The sequence below is a fragment of the Ammospiza caudacuta genome, chromosome 6, assembly GCF_027887145.1.
Source record: "Ammospiza caudacuta isolate bAmmCau1 chromosome 6, bAmmCau1.pri, whole genome shotgun sequence".
Lineage (NCBI taxonomy): Eukaryota > Metazoa > Chordata > Aves > Passeriformes > Passerellidae > Ammospiza > Ammospiza caudacuta.
In genome coordinates this window covers 32,582,821-32,603,789 of record NC_080598.1, presented here as the reverse complement: position 1 = coordinate 32,603,789, position 20,969 = coordinate 32,582,821, and the positions used below count along the sequence as shown (strand labels likewise).

General features: G+C 38.2%; 1 protein-coding gene across 1 annotated transcript in view; it reads right to left on the bottom strand.

Moving 5' to 3' along the window:
* The window catches only part of DCAF5 (DDB1 and CUL4 associated factor 5), a 67,028-nt gene that overhangs the window by 27,904 nt on the left and 18,155 nt on the right, over positions 1 to 20,969 (bottom strand). Inside the window, exons 5-6 of the mRNA XM_058806561.1 lie at positions 20,234 to 20,363; positions 5,016 to 5,229 (exon numbers count right to left, since the gene is read on the bottom strand). Coding sequence (XP_058662544.1) covers positions 5,016 to 5,229; positions 20,234 to 20,363 — 344 coding nt within the window. The remainder of the gene's footprint in view (positions 1 to 5,015; positions 5,230 to 20,233; positions 20,364 to 20,969) is intronic.

Below are 20,969 nucleotides of genomic sequence, written 5' to 3'. Positions count from 1 at the left end.
CATCAATAATTCTTGGAAGAAACCAAATTTAAGATAGAGTAAGACACCAATTTTCTTTTTATCCAAGCACAGCAACATATTTGCACACTGAATGCTTTTCATATATTAAGAAATGCTGACTGCAATAAGCTACTATTCATTAGGAAGTCTTCCGAGCACAGGAAATTTAAAATGTATTCTCTAAAAGAATAATTCCCTTTCTTCTTGTTAGTTCTTAAACCTAGACATTGATAAGCATTATCAATGTGATAAATGACCTTCAAATTAGATGACACAAAGAACACCGCTAAAGAAAAGTTCTCTTTCTTTATAAAGGCAATATACAACCATACAAGACCCCCAGCATCTATACAGCTAACCTTCTTTTCGGAAGAGTTACATTCATGAAATAATTCTGTCCTGCAAAAAGCTGGCTTGTCCCTAACCTGGGCTATTCAGAACACAAATTTCAGCTTAATGAGGGTTGTAACTTTATAGGGAGTTGGAGCAGCCTTGCAGTACCGTGAGCAGTGCATTCCTGAAACTCTCCTATACCAGTGTAATGTCAACAGAAAAGGCTGAGTGGTGATGTAATGTCTGAGGGCATGCCAGAGTCAAGACACTTTTTGTTTGATTCACAGGGTACAAGTTATTTCTCCCCACCCCTGCCTTTTTAAAACAGGCAATACACAGTTGATTTTACAGCCACAAGCCTTATACAGCCTCACATTATCTACACAGGGAGAAACAGGAATGAACTGATAGCATTCATCATTGTGACACAGGCAACAATTCTTGAGCAAGAAAACCTTTTGGACTATTTGAGTTTGGAGAGTGGTAGTGTTTTGTGGTTTCTTTCTGGGCCTTTTTTTTGCTGTTGCCCATCACTATAGCCCTGAGGCTCCTACACTTAAATACACATTTGGTTGGGTACCCAAAGTCCTGCAATACTTTCTGTATCCTCAGATATAAGCTATTTTCTATACCAGTCTAGCAACCAAAAATCCTTAGTATTTAATCAATATTTCCCAAATTCTAATGCTGACATGAAGAATAGAAACTCACCCAGCACTGTGACATGACCAGACAGTCTCACACATTTAATATTTGTATATAATTAAACACTGGCGCATACTAAAGTCAGTGGGACTTGAGTGTATAAATAAACTGTTTTTAAAATTGTGGACCTAGATGCCCAGAAGAACGGATAAATTATGTTCTCACACAAATCTCTATAGCCAACAAAGGCTGAGAGTCATGCTGGATCCATCCAGCCTACCTTACCCTTACTCTCTTTCACAGCTGTATGATTGAAGTGAGCTCCTGGATAATGCAAACACCACATCATTTTGAACCTGTTTATGACTCAACATCAGAGCTCTTCCTCAAAAAGTAGAAAAATTGGTGTCATGTGAATAGGTCATTACACCAATGACAAGGACAAAAAAAAAAAATTCTGAGAGGAGCACACAAAGGTAAGTTTAAATGGGTGCAAATAAAATATCAGCTAAACAATGCCTCTCAAGCTTTGGTAGTTGCAAGAAACAAAAAAAGCATGATGTGGCATTTCTAGGAAAATTGCTCATGTGTGTATATATATAAATATATATATACAGACACACACACACTGCTCATGGACTTTGAAATCAGGCTCAGAAGGACTAGGGCTTTTGGAGGCAAACAATAGCTTGCAAGGCCACAAAGAGAAAAAAAAAAAGCTGTTCATCCTCTAAGATCCCCATCACTTAGCTTGTGCTGCAACCCACAATACCTGCAAGAACTCAAAATCACATAAGCATTTCAGAACGTATTCTTAAAAAAAGAAGAAAACAAAACAAAAACATTGTACTTAACAAGTGAGTCTTTCAGCATTTGGTACCTTAAAGCATTAACGATATACCTTTCTTTGCTAAGATGTTTCAACCTACTTGCATCTCAGATGCTCCCGTAAAAGGAGGTGGTATACAGATCACTGCACACCTGATGGTAGCAGACTTCCCTCTAGAGTGACACATCAGGAGCTCTGGCTCCAAGTCCTTTTGAGTACCTATCACAATCTGTGAGCCCCCCCAAAAAAACAATACTGAGAAAATATTAGAAAGTCTAACCCCCATCAACAGACAAACCAATCAAACTGTTCCCCAACTAGTAGTCTGTGTTTTGTTTCTGCAAAGAAATTTCATCATTTTAATACACATACCTTGTCAAAGTAAGAACACTTCTGGTCATTTTGAGAACTTAAGCATTTGGCTTCTTAAGATATAAAGGCAATCTCCAAGAGAACTCTTAAGTTGTGTGCTAGCAGCTCAGAATCTGCTCATTTCTGCCATATCAGAATGCAACCCATTTGGATGTAGATTTTCACCACTGTATTAAAACAAATTTCCAAAGGCAACCCAAAAGGCAACCAGCAGTTATAGGGTTTTAAACCCTGATGGCCATAATTTACAAGAAAACTTCCTGTGAGCAAACCCTTTGCTATGTACAAACTTGAGAGGAAGATTAGCAAAGGCTACAGTTCTGTGAGGAGCTGTGTTACAGAGCTGAAAGGCCATTTCTCCATCTCCCATCTGTCTTCTGATCCCTATATCACATCCAAATGCTTGTCAGAACTCTGAGTGTCAGTACAAGTCATTAACCCAGGAAAATAAGTAAATGCTGCTGCCAAGTAAAGAAGTGGTATCAGTGAAAGGTCTTGCATTACCTCTGCTGGACAAGTCCTCCCCCTCTCAGCAGTTCACTTTTTTCCCAATGCAATTGCATTCTAAACAGTGATGAGTTCAGGATAATCCTTTCTTATCAGAATTAAAATATAGTATAGAAATGCAACTTTATGAGACGAATTACTTGTGCAGACAACACATAATAGTTTTTCAACACAGGAGACTCCATTTTTAATTTAGTGTGCTCTATAAGAAAGGTACAACCTAACTATTTAAGAAAGCTTAAAGGAGAAAAAATATCAAGTTGGCAGTTTCATAAAGATGAAAAGAAGAATCGAAGACAGAGAAAATCAGAGGTTCAATGTGAAAAAATTGCTAAAGAAGCCTTCCTACCACAAGTGCCACTCACAATTGGAAAGCAACTTGCTTACCCACAAGTCCCTTCAAATGAGCCTTAGCCCACACAAAATTTTGATCCTGAGGAAATACAAGCAAGGTATTCTGTAAAGTTTACTTTGCATGGATCTCAAATGAGAGACACTCTTTATAAATGCTAAGAACAGCAATATTAAAAGGGTGAGGCAACAGGAGCCAGATTAAATTGGATACAGAACTATTAGTTCTTTTGATGAATTCTGATTCACAGGGGTGAAGACTTGCATACTTACAAAAGCATACTCATTGTACAGAAAGCTGAAACTCAAAAAAATTATTATTTTGTTCACCTTGTCTATCTTCCAATAGGTTCCAACTCTAATCTTCTTTTCTAGATATACCTGCAACTGCAATTGGGTTCCCTGTAAAAGGCAGTCCCTATGAAGGCTATCCCTAGTGTTGACAGTCTTAGCCACTGAATTTGAACATTACTGGGCAGTTTCAGACAGAGCTGGAGCATGTGTTGGCATTTTCTGACCTCATTATCATTTTTCCTTCCAGTTAGAAGATGGGTATGAGCTTGTGTCTAAATGTCAAATTCCACATCTCTCTAACATTCCACAGAAAAGTTCATCTTCCCTATTAGCTTCATATAGTTTTACGAGAGACTATAATAGTCTTTTGCTGATTTCCAACTCATTAGCAGCATTACCTGCTGCTATTTATCTGAACAGAAGGTCTGTCAAGCCACAAGAATATAAAGTTTTTTTAAAATGTAGGCTCCTGAAGTATCACATCAGCCTGATACAAAACAGACATACTCCTCTTAAAATAACACCATACCCATCAGAAAATGCCTTAGAAAGCAGAGCAGCATATATTAAGACTTTTCTCTACATTTTAGTAACAAATGAGAAGCCAAATTATGTGTCAGAGTGTACACATAATTTAGGCTCCACACTGAGTTCCAGAGGAGAAAAGTGTGTTATCTTTAGGGTGACTAAATAATAGAACACAAATTGTCAGTGGTTTTCTTCTTAACCAACACATGTGTTTTTCCAGTGCTTTAAAGTAAGCCACTCCATTGTTTTAAATGAGTTTCATTATCACATTTTCACACTCTTGCCAAAAAATATTCAGAACTAAGGAACACTACTCAAATTCAGTGACATGAATGTATTTCCTTCTTGCAATCTGAAAGAAGCTCAACTCTGCCTCCTGCAGCAGCAGCAACAGAATTGGTGATCAAGTTCTGACTGCAGGAATTTTGCTGATGACAGTTAAGAAATTTTCAGATCATAGTTTGATACTATCATAACTTGAAAATACATATTTTGTCCTTTAACAGTGCTTGTGATTGTTAAATACAGCTGTCCAAAGACAATATCTGGCTCTAGAATCATAAGAACTTCTGTTAGCCACTTTATGTGTGACCTATTTCTTTGTGATCAGTAGTAGGGACAGAGCCCTGCCTCAGTGAAGTAACGGACTATTCCTTCCTAACCACCTGTCATCATCACTTACAGATCAGTGACTACAAAATCCTATTCTACCTGATCTAGTAGTCAAGTATTAAAAGAGAAAAATTATAATTCGAAATAAGAATTAATAACTCTATAAATACACAACATTTACATTTTGTGGAATTGCCTCTACGCCACTCTGTAACAAAACTGAAATGCAAGGAAGATCCTTCCATATCATATGTAGATGAGTAGATAACATTGTATTAATTGGACCTAAAAAAACAGCAAATATTTTCTTCTGCATGTCATCTTCCAAGTAAGTATTAGATCACATCAAACAACAGGTAAAACTTCTCCTGTGTTCTGGTATGTTTTCCTTCTTTCAGAGCCCACATTGCAAAACAGTTCTGAATAAGCCCGTACGTGTCCTGCTTCCTGCGTTATCTGCTGAATCAGAAAGAAGCCACCCTCACAAGGGCGTTCCCAAACAGTCATGGAAACTCTGGAGACTCAGGGCAGCATTGCTCATTACCTGATCCCGATCACCCGCAAAGCAGCAGCTCTTCATGGTGCAGGAGTTGAAGTAGCCCTGGTTGTCGAACTGGAAGACGGGCAGGCGGCAGTGGATGTCGTAGAGCACGGGGGGCAGGCGCCGCCGCAGCGCCAGCAGCTGCGTGCCGTTGCTGTTGAAGCGGACGCTCATGGCGCTCTGAAGGGAAAGGTTCCCACCGTAGCGGAGCAGGGAGCTGGGAAAACACAGGTGGGACTAAGTGAGATGGGCTGCACATACCAACTCAACTACTTAGAGACACAACTCTCTTTAATCTTCCTCAGGCTTTTCAAACAAACAAGCCCAGGAAACTATAATCTTACTTCGTTTCTTCTTTCAGTTCCTGAAAAATCTTAATTTGAAACCTGAATGACAAGCTATCAAAATGATATGTTTGTAAAGTCTTCAGAAGAGAAAAGTTAAAGACTGGGAGTAGTTTTGTTAATAAAAAATCCATTAGCAAAGTTGGACAGAGCACTTTGCCTTAAAAAGGCTGTCCTTTTACTTTTGTTAGCTGGTTCTTGAACCAAGCAGTCTTTCTGCCTTGCTCTGGCACCAGATGACATTTTCTCCAAATGTAGACAGGCTGGCCATTCTCTCTCTCCTGCTTCTATTTATATCTCTACAAGGCATCAGAGGATGTTTAAACTCCACAATCAGTTCCAGATGTCTTAAATAAAAGGACATATTACTAACATGTTATTGCAAGAAATGCTAAAATAAGTTACTTAGCTAATCTTGAACTAGCTTCATCTAAAAATATTGCCAAGTAGGCAAGACAATTATGTTATCACATGACATTATTACCTAAAACTCTCATGTGGCAGGATTAGCTGGTTTCCTTGTCCCATATAAGGCTGTATATTCACAGCTGGAGTATTTGTATCCATTCTTATTGACATACACAAAACAAAACCAAAGGTTCACAAATTCCAGACTGTCTTTAAAAAAAGCAACAAATATGGAATTTGTTCCATAAAGCAACCTAAAGTTAATTAAAGCACACCTTAAATGCAACTTGTACAGATTTTCTGTTCTTTTCAAGGACTACATTCAATCTGTGTACATGAAATGATTGTGAATATGGAAAGTGAGCCAAAGATGGAAGACATTTTATCTCTTTTTTTGTTCAGTGATCACTTCCCAAACAGGACTAGAGCTCAATTTTTTTGTTAACACTTCTGTTTTGAGCAATAGCCATCAAATCTTGTTGAGAGCTGTGACCTTTATGTTCCTTCTGGACCAGAAAAAGCATGCCAGCTCAGAATTAGTAAGTTCTAGAGGGAAGCTTATTCATAGATTTTAATGCATAACACCTTTTGATATAGGCCTTTACCCCAACAACTGTGGAGAATGAGTCACTCCACATGGATGGGAAGCCACATTCCATGCAGGTCAAAACATGCATCATTGCCTGAGATACAGTGAAGTTAAAAAACCATTGTTCCTAAGCCAGAGTTAAACAAAACCAACACAAAATATAAGATTCTGCATAATGAATGCCTTAGAAATATGCTGCTCTCTCACACACACACTCTTTGTGGCACCATGGCTTTGACTGCTCAGTGCACAAAGGCACCAGAAGTCACATTTTAAGGACTAGTAAGTTCTTGAGGCTGGGCACCAAAACTTCACAACACTTTTATCAGCATGAACAGTCCTGGTGTCTCATGTTCTCCTCCTCCAAGACAAAGTTGCCAAGCTTTTATTAATCATGTTCAAGGTATTTAATTAAAACCAGAGAGAATTTAATACTAGAAATTGTAAGCTTAGAGACAAGGATTTAGGATTCCTCTCATCAGCCCTTTTTTCTGTTAATTGAGATCAATCAAGTACTCACCTCAAAATACTCAGGCATTAAAAATCAAAACAAAACTAAATATCATATGCGTTTTGGTTATTTTTGCCTCCTCTTTTCTCATAGTTCTTAGCAAGCCATTTCTTTTTCTATGGAATTTTCCACTTTCTTCAAAAAGGACAAATAAGTTAGCTAAAACATTGTAAATCCCCCCAAAACCCCAACCCAACCAAGAATTTAACACAAAAAACAGGCAGAAGAAACAATTCCAGATTTTTTTTTGCTAAGAAAAGTTAATTTTTAATAAAAAATATATGAGTTGTCCAACATGAATAAGAAAGTCATAACAAATATGCACCAACCAGACTTAATGTTTAGGTGCAACCACTGCTGCATTGAGATTAAGCTTCTCCCCTCATTACCAGTTCTCCCCCTTAATCCAAATCACAGCCCAGAACTCTCTCCTGCCTGCACATGAGTGAGCCTACCAGATGCCCCATCCTTTCAAGTCTTCAAGCAAAGTTTCCATCATTGTTAGTATTATGCCCTGCCTGAGATAATTTGAGATTATATTTTATAGCAATAGGAGTGCAATATTAAACTGGCTTCCCTTCTGCTTAGAGATGTTTCATTAAGCTCCTACAGCAGTCAAAGGTACCAAAGCAAAACTTGGAATTGAATTCTGTATTGTGCTACAGTAACTTCAGTGTGACAAAGGTCCAAAAGAATGTTTTACTTCAGAGATTAAAGGAAGCAAGAGAGACTGGAACTTCAGAAAAAAATATCCATACGTGAAAAGTCTAGAATTACAGAGCTGCACAGTTAATACTTCTCAAAAGAGCCACAGTTCTGCCTGCCTCAGACCCTCACTCCACACAATTCAGCCACACATGTGATGGATATACAGTTCCTGCTGCAGTGTTTTTAAACATTTGGCTCAAACAAAAGAAAGAAAACAAAAAAATGAAACCCCCTCACTAACAAAAGCAGTGAGCTAGTTTGGCTGATACAAAAAGAAATACTAAAATAGCTGTTTGCCATTCATTTATAGTGTAAGAGCAATGACTTTCCCCATTTGCCCTAATTCTGGCCCCAAAAGCCTGACACTATAGCTCCAAGTTCAGCATTTTGTGCTACTAATCACAAGACAGCAGTTTTCTGTTTTCCCCACCTAGCTTCCTCTCTGCCTCTTTGAAAGGACTTATTAAATTAACTGCACAGTGTTTTCCTTTAAGAAACTGAAAAGAGGCAGCAAGTAGTCAGGTGGGGATGAGGTGAACAAACTGACACAAACCCCCACCAAACATCCACTTCCTGATCCAAACAGAGGAAAAATATTTGCTCACTCTCTCTCCTCCTAGGACAGAACATCTGAGATATATATGTTCACAAACAAGAGGGGGGGATGTGTATGGAGGAGTGCAGCTCATGGCTCTATCTTGGTGGCAAAGCTGCTCACCTAGTTCTAAACAGAGGACATTTAAAGGATTTGAGAAATCTCTCTTTCTCTGCCTCATACTGCAGGCAGTGCACATGGCAGCAGTACTGAGAACTGAGGAGCTCTAAGACTTCAGGAACTTGCATCATGAAATTTTGGTGATTTTAGAACAATCATGATGATTTTCGGAAAAAAATAATAATTGCCCAAGATGCCTTCTAGATTATCCATCTCCATCAAAATTGCAGGAAAAAAGCAGTCAGCCCTCTCCAAGAAAGAAGCCAGCAGAAGTTATTTTTTACAATACTAATACTCATTAGTACTAAAGAGAATGTCTGAATCAAGGAGCTCTAAAAACCTTCAAATTAATCAGAATGAGAGCTTTTGAACTTTTTTTGGAGAGCGGGAAGGGGAGAGGAAGAGAAGCGCTGTGTTTCAGCATGTTCCAATGACTATATGCACCAGGGTGTTGTGCTGTACTTTTAGTCAGTGTTACTTTTGGATTTTTTCACAGAGGATTATGTGGGGCAGGGTAGACATGTTTGGATACGTTGCTCATGTTAGAACTGCCACTTCCTGCATGCACTAACAAAGGAGTTTCAGAGGCAACACCTTGCTGCAGTTACTAAAAGTTTACTGATGCAGCACTCCAGAAACAATACTCTCATCTTGAAGACACAGACCACGACAGCTAGTGAGAAATCTGAAGGCAATGCTAAAAGGACACTTCTGAACAAGATGAGTGCTCTTTCTGCCAGAGGCATTATTTTTATGAATCCAAAGCCAGACTACTCAGATTTGCTCTGCTTCCAAATTTGGCTCACCCAGACAGCTGTGGAATGCTGATGTTGCCTACCAGCTCTGGAAGCAATATAGAGAGACACATGCACTTCTGAGTTTAAAAAAAAAAGTCATATTGTATGATTAAGAGAAATATTTAGTCCACAGATGGAACACTGCAATCCAAACACACATGATGGAGCTGGAGGGAGGCTGAGGAGGGAGAATGGACGATTCTATGCAATATGGTCATTTCCGTAGCTGGATATGCAGCACACAGGCAGCAGGCAAGAGCTGACTAAACACAGCTGAGCCAAACAATGGAAGGCTTTGAATCCACCAGCAGCACCACTAATGTAAATAATTTGGTTAACTGGCAGTTAGTGGAGCAAGGGAAGGAGCAGTATCACTGCATTGCAGTACAGGCACTGTCCTTGGGACAAGAGTGTCCTTTAAGAAAAGAAACTAATTAAGCAAGGGAAAAGTGTTGGTATCATAAGCAGCAGTGAGTGAGACTAAGTTAATGAAAGAATGACCTTAAAAGGAAAGAATGAGCTGAATGCTCGTAACTAATACACACCATTGCATACAACTGTGTTTGTCAGCAATTCTGTAACCACAAAATTGAGAAACTTCTAACTGTGCAAAAAAATAACTGGAATGAAACTTGGCAGACAGAATTTTGGCCTGGAAAACAGCAGAAAAGTTTGGGGGTTTATTTGCAAGAAAATTTTTGTGTGTTTGAAAGGACACAATTCATATAGAGTCTGAAGCAAACGTTTAAGAGCCAAATAACAGAAAAGTCAGCACAATCTTGAGCACAGTCTGCTCAGTAATCATGCAGACCTTTTTAAAGTAGATTATAAGTCTCAAATCTCAAGATAGATACAATTTATCTGCTTCTCAAAGAAACTAAGTGTACATTTCATTATAAGTATTCTAAGTGTTAACAAATGTGAAGGAAGTCAATCCATGTCTAAAGGTATACAAGACATACTCAAGATTTTATTATTTTTCAGAAACAAGCTAACTTTTCTAAGTTCTATCATCACTACTTCTGATTATCTTACTACCTTCACAAGAACTGTCTCCATGAGTCCTTACCAGGAGTAAGGGGTATTTGCTCAGATATTAAACAATAACCAAATAAAAAAAAGGCTGTGTATTATTAGCAAAACTAATATCTTTGCTTTTCTTCAAAAAGAAAGTACAATTAAAATTAACTCCATCCACGAAGATAAGAAAAGTACAGAATTCAGGGTGTTCAAGAATGTGACATTTCTTTGCTGTTTACTGTTAAGGTCAGAAACATATAAACTATGTTCAAAATGGAATCTCCCCATCATTAATGAACTTTCCTGCATGGCAAACTCAAAGGTCAATACTCCAAACCACGAGGGCAATATTTTAATTTTTTAAATAACTGAGATTCTTATCTGATAACAGACTTCAGAAACTGGAGCCTTAAAAACATCAAACATCGCCATTTATGTACCCAGAGCAACCCAACAATGTAACAGCAAAGGCTTGCCTAGTTTGGTCCTTATGACCTAACTGCTTCACTGAATGAAAATGTCGCTACATCAGTGATCTCAGGCAGCTCTTCAGAAAGCATTGTGATTCCCTGCATTCTGCCTTTATTCACAGGAAAATAGCTCAAGAATTTCAGTATTCTGAGGACGATGGCAGGGGCAGAGTAAAGTATACTAAATTCTCCTCCTTATCTGTATGACTTTTATCCTTTCAGGATTTAAGATTACATCTGCCATTGCAAAGAGTTAGCAGTAGCAAAAGACAATGAGTGGAAAAAAAAATATCCCATTTGTTTGAATGCTTCACATCCTCCTCCAGCCCTTGCAAAGGTTTGTTTAAGTCTCATTACAGATCTGTTCACGTTCTCCTGCCCTAGGTTTGCCCTCACCACAGATCTGTGGGTCACCAGGCACAAGTGTGTCCTATTCTCATGTAGGCTAGAATCATGTAGGTGTTACTGTAATGTAACCAATAAATGAGATCTAGTAAGCAGACAATTAGTTTTTCAGGGAAAAACCACCAAAAACCTAATCAAACAACAATAACATTTAGCTTGATTAAAAAAAACTTGAGAATACAATGTAAAAAGCAACTGCCCAACAACAACTAGATGAAATACCTGATCTTTTCCATCCTTTTCTAATCCCTAAATTCTCTGATCAGGGTCCATTATGCAGCCTGTTCAGAAATAGCACCTTGTAGGATGGAGTACAGACTGTGACAGGGAACACTGCTCAGCTAAATCCAGCAAAACACAAACCAGCAGGTTCCATCAGATAACCAGATAGAGAAGATACAAATACAGTCAGACATGGCATGGGAAGGAGCAGGATGTGTTCCCAAAACCAAGCATTCACCAAAGTCTTTACAACACAAAGAACATGGATATCAGAGAATGTTACCTTCGAAAAATAATCTGAGTGTAGAAGTTGGCAATTCCTCCTGAAGAATGAAGCCATTTTCGTACCTTATGCAAAATCAGTCATGTGTCAATACTGCAGTCTTACAATAGATTTTTTCCTGCACATTTCTGTGCTACAATTGCTGTCTTGCATTAGGAAAGCTTATGAGTAACATCAGCCACAGATTTGTTCTCTTATTCAATAAAATATATATACACACAATGCCCTCCCTGCTTTCCTCTAGTGAAGCTGCAAGAATTTTTAAATTACAAAAACTACACAAGTAGATATTAAAGAAAATAACAGCAAGAAGAAAGTAGGCCTTTCTTTTGACAGGAAGAGTGGCAAGATCCTAAATGCTCCTGCAGAGGAAGAGTCCAGTCTTGAACTAGTAAAGCTTTTGCCTCTAGTAGATGAAAGATGAATATAAACTTTTACCTAAAGGTAAGTGAATATAACTGCAAGCATACCTTTGGACTCATCAGGTTGGTTCTACCACAATTTCCCCTGGACTGATGTTTCAAAGACTAATTCCCTTCTCTTACAATAGGGTTAAACAAATTTTTCACATGTTCTCCTAGTAAACACACTAAGAGGCTCTCGCCTTTGATTTCAGTCAACAATATTTTTTTTCCTTTCTCCTTTTTTTCCTTTTTAGACAAAAAAAAATTTTCTCTTTTAATTCCTTCCATATTAAATTGAGGGATAGATGTGATTAGGGCAAGATTTACAATGATTACTGCCTAAAGAAAGCCCTCTACAAAAACCCATTCAATCTGAGGTTCTTTTGAGCAACAGATTATACTTTCAAAATTTGCATTACAAGGACAATACTTTGCCCTTTAAATTCTTGCTTTAAAAAGACCTGGGTGCTAAAGTATTTCAAAGCTAACAAAAAGATTAAGCACCAGGAGGCTTTTGAAGTAGGCAGTTTTCCCTTTTCTTGGTACAGGAAAAACTGAGGGCAAGAAAGGTCAAGCAACAGACCTAACCAACACTCTGAAACAAAACCAGGTTTCCTGACTTGCTGTTTACAGTTACACAGTGTTGAATATCTAAAACCTGAATAGCAGAGCAAAGGGACAGTATTGAGTTTAAGTGCCTGCCAGAACCAAGAGCGTTAATGTGAGGATGCTGATAGGTGTGAGAAAGTTTCATCTTCAAATCAGAAAATCCCAGTGCATATGATGGAGAACAATCAAGACACCGAACAGAAGAATGACCATAGCCCTATCTGAGAACAACAAAGAATTAAAAGCTGAGCTACTAAGAACACTCTTTTCTATTATACAATTTGAACCTCAGTTCTCCACAATTCAGTTGTGTCTGATCAACAAATCCAGGGATCCTAGAGGAAAGCTAAAAATCTTTCTAAATACACTCCATTCCAGGAAGGACACCAGACTAAACACAGAGAAAGCTAAGCTAAACCCTCTATCCCAAGAGGGCTGACAAGATCATGCATAAAGCAGGACTGCAAATGAAATATGGAGTGTGTATATCTAGAATATAGCTAAGTGAGAGGGTCCTTCCTACGTTACCATCCCAGGAAACTCCACAATCAGGACATGGCCTAAGGGTGGGAAAAAGAGACTACATTACCTGGTTCACACACTTAAATACCAGGCACTATTTGGCAGACTTGCAAAGTTAAGTATTTCCAGACTATCTATTAGGTGATGCTTACACCAGCAACAGAAATTACTGCTTCAGAATAAAAAAAATTGTTTAACAATCAATTCACTGATCTACATAGTTCAAAACTTTAGGCTGCACTCCTGTCTTTAAAGAAAAAAAGGCAAAAAAAAAAAAGGCATCAAATGACTAAAGGTGGTAACCAAAAAAAAGTCTCCTCAGGCAGGAAAGTCATCAATATGACTAAAGCCTTGATGATTGTTACCATCTCTCCTTGCCCAAAGACAAAAAAGGCTCATTTGCAAGTACTCCCTTTTTTCCTCTCAGTGAGAAGAAAGAAGGAAAGGCAGAGATAATTTAAAGTTAGAAACATCTAAGTGAGTCATTGAATTTGGCTAAATTTGTGGCAAACATTTTTGAGATTTATGTTTACAATAAGGAAATCAAAGCCAAAAGCCATCCAAAAAGTACTGCTCCCCCAGATGCCATTACTATTCAAATGTTCTTTCAATGCATCCTAAAGATTCCCAGAAAAATTCAATCCCATGAATTTAAGCAATAATCAGTTCACTTCCTAAAAGTTCAAAAGGGAATTTTTGAGAAATAATGGAACACAAATAAGAAGGGAAAGTGTCTACATTTAGGTTCTGTGTAATTTGGGGCAAATATGCCAAGTTGGATCTGGTTAGGTCTTTAAATTCTAGGTTGAGAAAGTGATCAGTTGAGCTGCCTCAGTAGCACAGAAGTGTAACATATGAGGATGGTACATGTGTGGGATGAGTTCTATTCTGAACTGCAATTGAAGACAAATAGTTATTTGATCTATTTGAGGTGGTATGGTTGACCCATATTGGTGAGTTCCAAAACAGCATTTACAATTTGTTAAAGTGTAGCCTAAATGAATTACTTTAAGCAACATCAAATCAGTCAAAAATCACAGCAAATTATTCTACTAGGAAGAGAAAGAAATTATAAGCCTGACAATGATCAAGTGGTTGCCAAGATACACACATTTCTCCTGCAGTCCTTAATACAGTGCTCTGCTCAGAGCAAGACTGACAAAGGTCTCCAAACAGAAACATGCAGCACGCTTCTATTGCACTGAAATAATTGAAACAGGTATTTGCCAATTCAATGATGTAGTGAACTGTTCCACCTGCAGGGGCTTAGGGAATCCCAAAGCAATCACACTGGAAGTGATGACAATCAGAAGCTTCTTTCCTTCACATGAAAAGTCAAAATGTAAGACAGTCAAAGCAAAATTTTAAATATCCTCATTACTATTCCTGCCATCATATATCACCTACAGATTCTACATGAAGAAAATTCCCAATTCACCAGCACTAGCTTTTAAGGAATGAGCTCTGAACCTTGGTAAGCTCACTGTCAGAAGCAAATCCTGTGTCTGGTCCCTGAATTACTATCCCCAACACAATCGCTAACAATACTGATCCCTCACACTTGCAGAAGCTCAGTATTTCATCCAACATACCAGACATCTTGGTAACACACAGATAAAAAAAGGCAACAGTTACTTTGTAGAGTGAACTCAGCAAGGAAACCTAGAAAGGATAAAAATTCAGCACATGGGTGAGCATTACTCAGAAAATAACTGCCATCTCTGTTCTTCTTGTGTGATCTCTAAGAATCAAATACCTTGAAGGTATGACCCTAGAAACTAAAATTGGCAACCACTGGAGACCTCAATCTATGGACTTGTACTCAGTTATGATGCTGTGTTTATGACCTTAGAATACCTTCAACATCACCACAGGGATTTTCTAAAGTCCTCTGTATGCAACAGGTTACAAATATCACCTGTGGTACAGACAGAGCTGCAAATACTCATCTCCCTTTCCCTTGCACATCCACTTATCAAAAAAAAAAAAAAACAAACCAAAACCCTAACAGAATTAACCATGCCATTATTCAGAGGTAATATTCAGTCCTCTCTTGCAAAGCTGGTCTACTTGACATGCATTTAACTAAACTATGAACAACTGCTCTCAAATTTCCTGTAGATCTGGTAGCTACCACTCCTATTTTGATACTGAGAGGGGCCTCCTAAACCTTAAGCCTAGCTTTTCCAGCTACGTATCAATCTAATACCACCTGCAAGATTTCTATGTCCAACTGTATTTTCCTCTTGCTACCAGACCACTGATACAAAACCAAAAAAAGGTAATACTCATCAGGTCTTTGAAAGGCTGGGAACTCAATGAAGTAAGATAAACTACCAGTCAAAGCAATCAAGAGCCAAGAACTGGGTTTTCAAAAGTACCTATGATCTCCAATACATGTGGACCAGAAGTTATGGATGTCATAGATTGTTTAAGAGTTGGATTGTGTTTACTTGCAGTACAATGAGTAAGCTGAACACCTAGTAATTAGCACTTGGCAGAAAAGCTCTCTTCAAGACAGAGGCTTGAGGAAATACAGTCAGTTCAAGACCAGCAGCACAGTGCAGCCACACTTTCAAAGTCATCCACACATTGGAAAGATCAACACACATCAACATTCATAAACTTGCTAAGAAGAGTCCTCTCTTAAGAGCCCCTTGAACGTAATTTGTTTACTACAGGGAAGAATTTCTATACCTCTACATTTTGTTTACTGTTTAATGAGCTAATCACTAGATGATTCACTAATATCTAACAACATGTGTTCCTTGCCCACAGCTTGGGAGTTTGCTTCTCTAGATTCTCAGACTTATTGCAGCATGAAGATCAGTTTAAAAACATGTGATGGTCATTAATAGGACAAATCAATATAATTTCGATCTCAAAAACTTCCACATATGTTGATGTAAGTGATGGGTCAGAGGGAACATAGGAAAAGAAAGCATTAAGGGTACAATGATAATATTTTCTTAAGGGAAAAACAGTCTTTTCATTTCAGTAAAAAGAATGAGATGATCATGGAGCTGCCTGGAAAAAGAGAAGGGAGAACATGAGTACCTAACAACAGCTGAAATTACACAGTCTTTGCTTGAGATATATAGGTACTCCAACTTGCTGAGTTCCCCCCAGCAATTCTGTAACAATATTTTTAATAGATATTTTATTGTAAATACTTTAAGAAGCACAGACCTCCCTCTTGAACTTTCTTTTAAAAAGGCACAGCTTCCAGACCCCATCTAGCGGTGTGAATGCCTTACAGCAGTCTCCTCAATCAAAACCACATTTAAAGCTTTTCAATGCACTCTTTTTAAAGAAGAAACAATACAGATGGTTTCAGTTTAACGTCCACCTGAAGGAATAGAAATACTTACACATTCTAAAAATAGAAAAATAAGATTTCCAGACTCCCTAGTCAGCTTATAATTGTAGAATTATATTAGTCCTATATTTATAGCACTTCATATGCTATTTCTGAGGAGCCAATCCACCACATCCAGATCTTACTAGTATACTGGGATAGGAGGAGAGAATCTCAATTGCTGCACTAAATATGAGACAGCAGAGATATCAAGCTGTGAATGAACTTTGGGAAAAAGCAAAATGAATCCGCCTCTGTATCCTGACTCAGTCAGCAAGACTAATCAAATTATGATTATTTGAAGTGAGCTAAACTTTCCACAATTCAGACTGTGCAACTGTCTCTAAATTTCTCCATGCATGCCAAGAAATGCTGGCTTTTCAATCACCTCCTTCACTGTGGCAGCCAAGCATAAAGCACTCCCAGCTTCCTATTAGACAGTTAACCAATTCCACAGTACATTAATAAAATCTACTCAAAATATGGACTTCTTTCCCAGCCCTAAAAGTATTCAATTTAAAATTTTTAGGGGTGTTTAATGGTGCGTAAAGAAGTGGACAAAACCGATTTTCCTGGCTGGAAGCATACAACAGCAAGCTGAGACAAATTCTCCCATAACTCAATTGGAGAAGAGCCATGTAAAAGTCCTCAGATTTTCTGGATAAATAAGCTCATTTATTCCTGTCAAGCAATGGAATCTATATCTGAATTCTCTAACCTACAAGGACATGACTGCTCTATTCAATGTTTTGAAAATGTAGAGCTATTAGCTTAAAACTACACAATTAGCCATATTCCAGTGACTGACACACAAGTTTAGAAGTTAATAGCAAATCTCTCCTTTTCTGATAGTCCATTATCAAGCTGAACAGCATCAAAGAAAAACTATACTTCCTCTGAGAAGTCTTTGCTGATTAAAATCAGATATTCAACATCAAGCCTGATCCCCTCAAATGAGTAAAGACCCCCCAATTCCTGTGAGTTTTATCAAACCTCACCTATCTCTGTAAAAAGCCTTAACACACACAGTGCTCTTGGCTGCAATGTGTATTGTGTGAAAATATTGCTAACTACAATGTGAAGGTATTGCTAACTACAGTACTGCTACTGGCCACAAACAGCTAGTCTTTGGAATTTCAAGCTTCTCACTTGCTGGATTTTGCAGACAAGCAGCAGCAAAATTGCCCAGAGCAGCCGCCAGTTATGAAGCAAAAAGTAGTGCCTGCATTACCTAACTCTGCCTCCATCTGAGAACAGACAGTAGTTGGGGCCATGAGTTTTACAGAAAGTGTTATTTCAGCAGCAAATTATTAACTACACTTAACCATTTCCCATGTCCCATATTGGTAGAGTGCTGTGGTCCAGCCTAGCCCACTGGAGTTAAAATTTTGGCAACCCACAGTAAACACTTAAAAGTATCTAAATTTCTTCCCCTTCTTTCTACTCATTCAACCTCTAATCAAAACTGCACTACCACAGAACGTGACAAAGCAGGTCAAGTTGAAATTATCTGGTACTTTCTATTGGCACCACGGGTGGAATGATAGGAGTGAAAATCTTCCACAGTGGCCTCAGTGTTATGATGGACTGCATCAATACTGAAGGACTGGAAGAATTTCCTTTGATGGCTTAAGGCATAAAAATCCCTCACCGGTGAAAATCATATGCAGTAATGTAGATAAAAAAAAGTAGACTAGGGAAGAAACAGACAGACCTAGCAATTTTTTATTGTCGTTATTTGTTGTCATTATATTGCAAAGGTTTCATATTGTTGCCTCCTCAGTGCAAGAGTTTCATATCTCCTTGATGTTTCTCATAGGCAGCTCCTCTAAGCACTGACTTTTCCTTCTCACAGAAACCAACCGACTCCAGTTCCCCCTCAACCAGCCAACCCACTCTTTTATAACACTCTTCTGATTGGCTACAGCTGTGGCCAGTTAAAGCCAGGCCTGCTCCTAATCTTTAATAATTAACCCAGCTGCAACTCCTTAGGGGTCAGATTACTTTCTACACTACCTTCACCTTCCTATATCGTATCCCCCCTTCAGTTATTTATACATTATGCTATTCAACAATCCCAGCAAAGATTTAACAATCAAATAAATACTTGTCCCTCAAATCATGTCCCTCAAAAACTTCTATTCCTTCATCCTTCCTACACTTCAGGAAGAAATACATTCTCTTGGATACCAAAGACAATATAAAAGAGAGCTACAAACATGTAGAGAAGCAAGAACTTTTACCATTAGCAGACCTTTCTGACAGTGAGGAAAGCATCTGATGCAGTAGCCTTCCTTTGCTGTGCTAGTGCCATGCTTACAAAGGCAGTTTCCTGTTTATGCCTAGATTATGGAGAATTTCAGGGCTCTTTAACCCATTCTTCCTATAAAACTCACCAACCAAAGTGTTTTTGGCAGATCCTACCTGCAACTACAGCATCCTTTATTATTAATACAAATATGGAAAATATTCACAAACTTCCACACATACCAACCTCAGTTTTATGCAGTCTACCACAAATACTTACAGCATTATGTGGATTACTTTATCTTTAACAAGAACTAGTTTTACCCCCTGATAATTAAGTGTATTTTCTCCAGAAAAGACTGTAACAAACTGAAATACACAGATGGATGTGTAAATTCTAGCTTCCACTTCCTCACCAGAATGAGGATTGTATCTTTACTGATCTAAAATTAATTTCTTTTTCCTCATATGACAAAGTGAATTGGCCACAAATACATTAAAAAACAAATTCCAGCTTTCTAGATTAGCAAATTAGATCTACAGAGACAAGTAGAAGTTTTGTCAAATGCTCTGTTACTTTAAATAGACTAAAAATCCAGCATAATTTATTTAAATATGAGAGACTCTGACTTTGGCAGCCCACTAGCAGGACACATATCATTCTGAAGAGTCCTCTTTCCTGAGAGTTTCATGGGGAAAAAATCTGCAGTGGCAGCAGAGTGATTTAGAGCCATTTTCTTTTCCCAAGCCAAGTATACACCCTTCTCACTGTGTTTTGGACATATCTCTGATCAAGCAAAGGAGGAGAGCTAATGGCTGTCCCAGAAAAATGATAGCTGAAAGCAGACTTAACACCTGCATTCATTTATGTTACAGCTGGCATGTAGCCAGACTTAACCCACCACAGATTTTTACAATGGAAAAATGAACATTCACAATCTGAAAGACTGAAAAGGCTTAATCTCTCATGCATACCAAAGTCTGGTACCAGACATTGTATACATCCACTTTAGAACCCAGTCTAACCATATTTCAAACTGCAACCTGATTCTCTTAACTTAATTTTAACTCTATGTATATCTGGAAGCACATTAGACAGCCAAATGATTACACAGATGTCTGGATCTCTCAGGAAGCCATGTGAAACTCATAAGCACTGAGTAAAAAGCTGCTTTGACCACACTTTCTAGTCAGCCAATAAAAACTGAGCTGGGCATGAAAAACAAACTGTAAAGCAGGCAGTGGCACCACAGCTTCTTCCAGTAGTACCAAGACAGTGCTAAATACAATGATGAGAACTTGACACAGCAATCCAAGCTAATCTGCAGTGGTGAAGCCAAGCAAGCTTTGGAGCCTTGACTTACCTTAAAAATCACTTACGTTAACACTGAAGATCTAGCCCAATTTTAAATCAAATTAGATCAAAAGTATGAGGAAGAATATTAATTATGCAAAATAATTTATTAACAACACAACATTGCTATTAACTTTGTTGTGCATCTTTTCTTACTAACATATATACTGACTTAAATTAAAAAAGAAGCAGCATGCCATCACCTCCCAAGGGAAAGAAATAACACAGCATAAAACAAGGTCAGCCAGATCATACCTCTGAGGTTTACGAATATCCCAGAGTCCCACACCTTCCTTAGAGTTGGCAGTAGCCAGTAATCTGGGTTCTACTGGATTAAACATCACACTGTGAAAGGCTGATGGGTAGTGTGCCAAGCAGAAGGGCTCTGTTGAAAAAGTTGAAATTTCAGACATAAGAACAAACAATGCATTCAACTGTTCAATGCAAGGAGTTTGGCAGCTGAGTATGGAAATAGCATAACAAGATCTGAAGATATGGAGACATGTTCAAACCACTTCTCAAGCTGACACATCCAAAGCAATATAAAACCTGAAGTTTTAAAATCCACCCACGTGTACATTAATTCTGTCTAAATATGGAAAAGGACACACACTGAATTTCAAGACACCATTTTCTTTATGGAAGGTTATCAGAGTTTAAAACTAGCTATTCAAAGATCAAATACTTGAATCTTTTTAAGGTTTATTACCAAATGCTCATCTGATAAAGACTATACATGGAGGAGCTTCTGAAAGCTTCCTAGTAATATATCCCTGAGAGTTTCCACAGCCCCTGCTGATTAAACCCCCCAAACCATAAATGTAGCAGCAGTTGTTTCTAAGGGAGAATAATATTACAAGAAGTGAAATAAATTTGTGTGAAACTCAGCTTAAAGCAAGCTGCTAACCCTGGGGAAAAGAAGCCTACCACCTCTTAAGTGCTGTACTAGCAGACAAGAAGGGTGCTCCTCTTGCATAAAAAAAACGTTAAC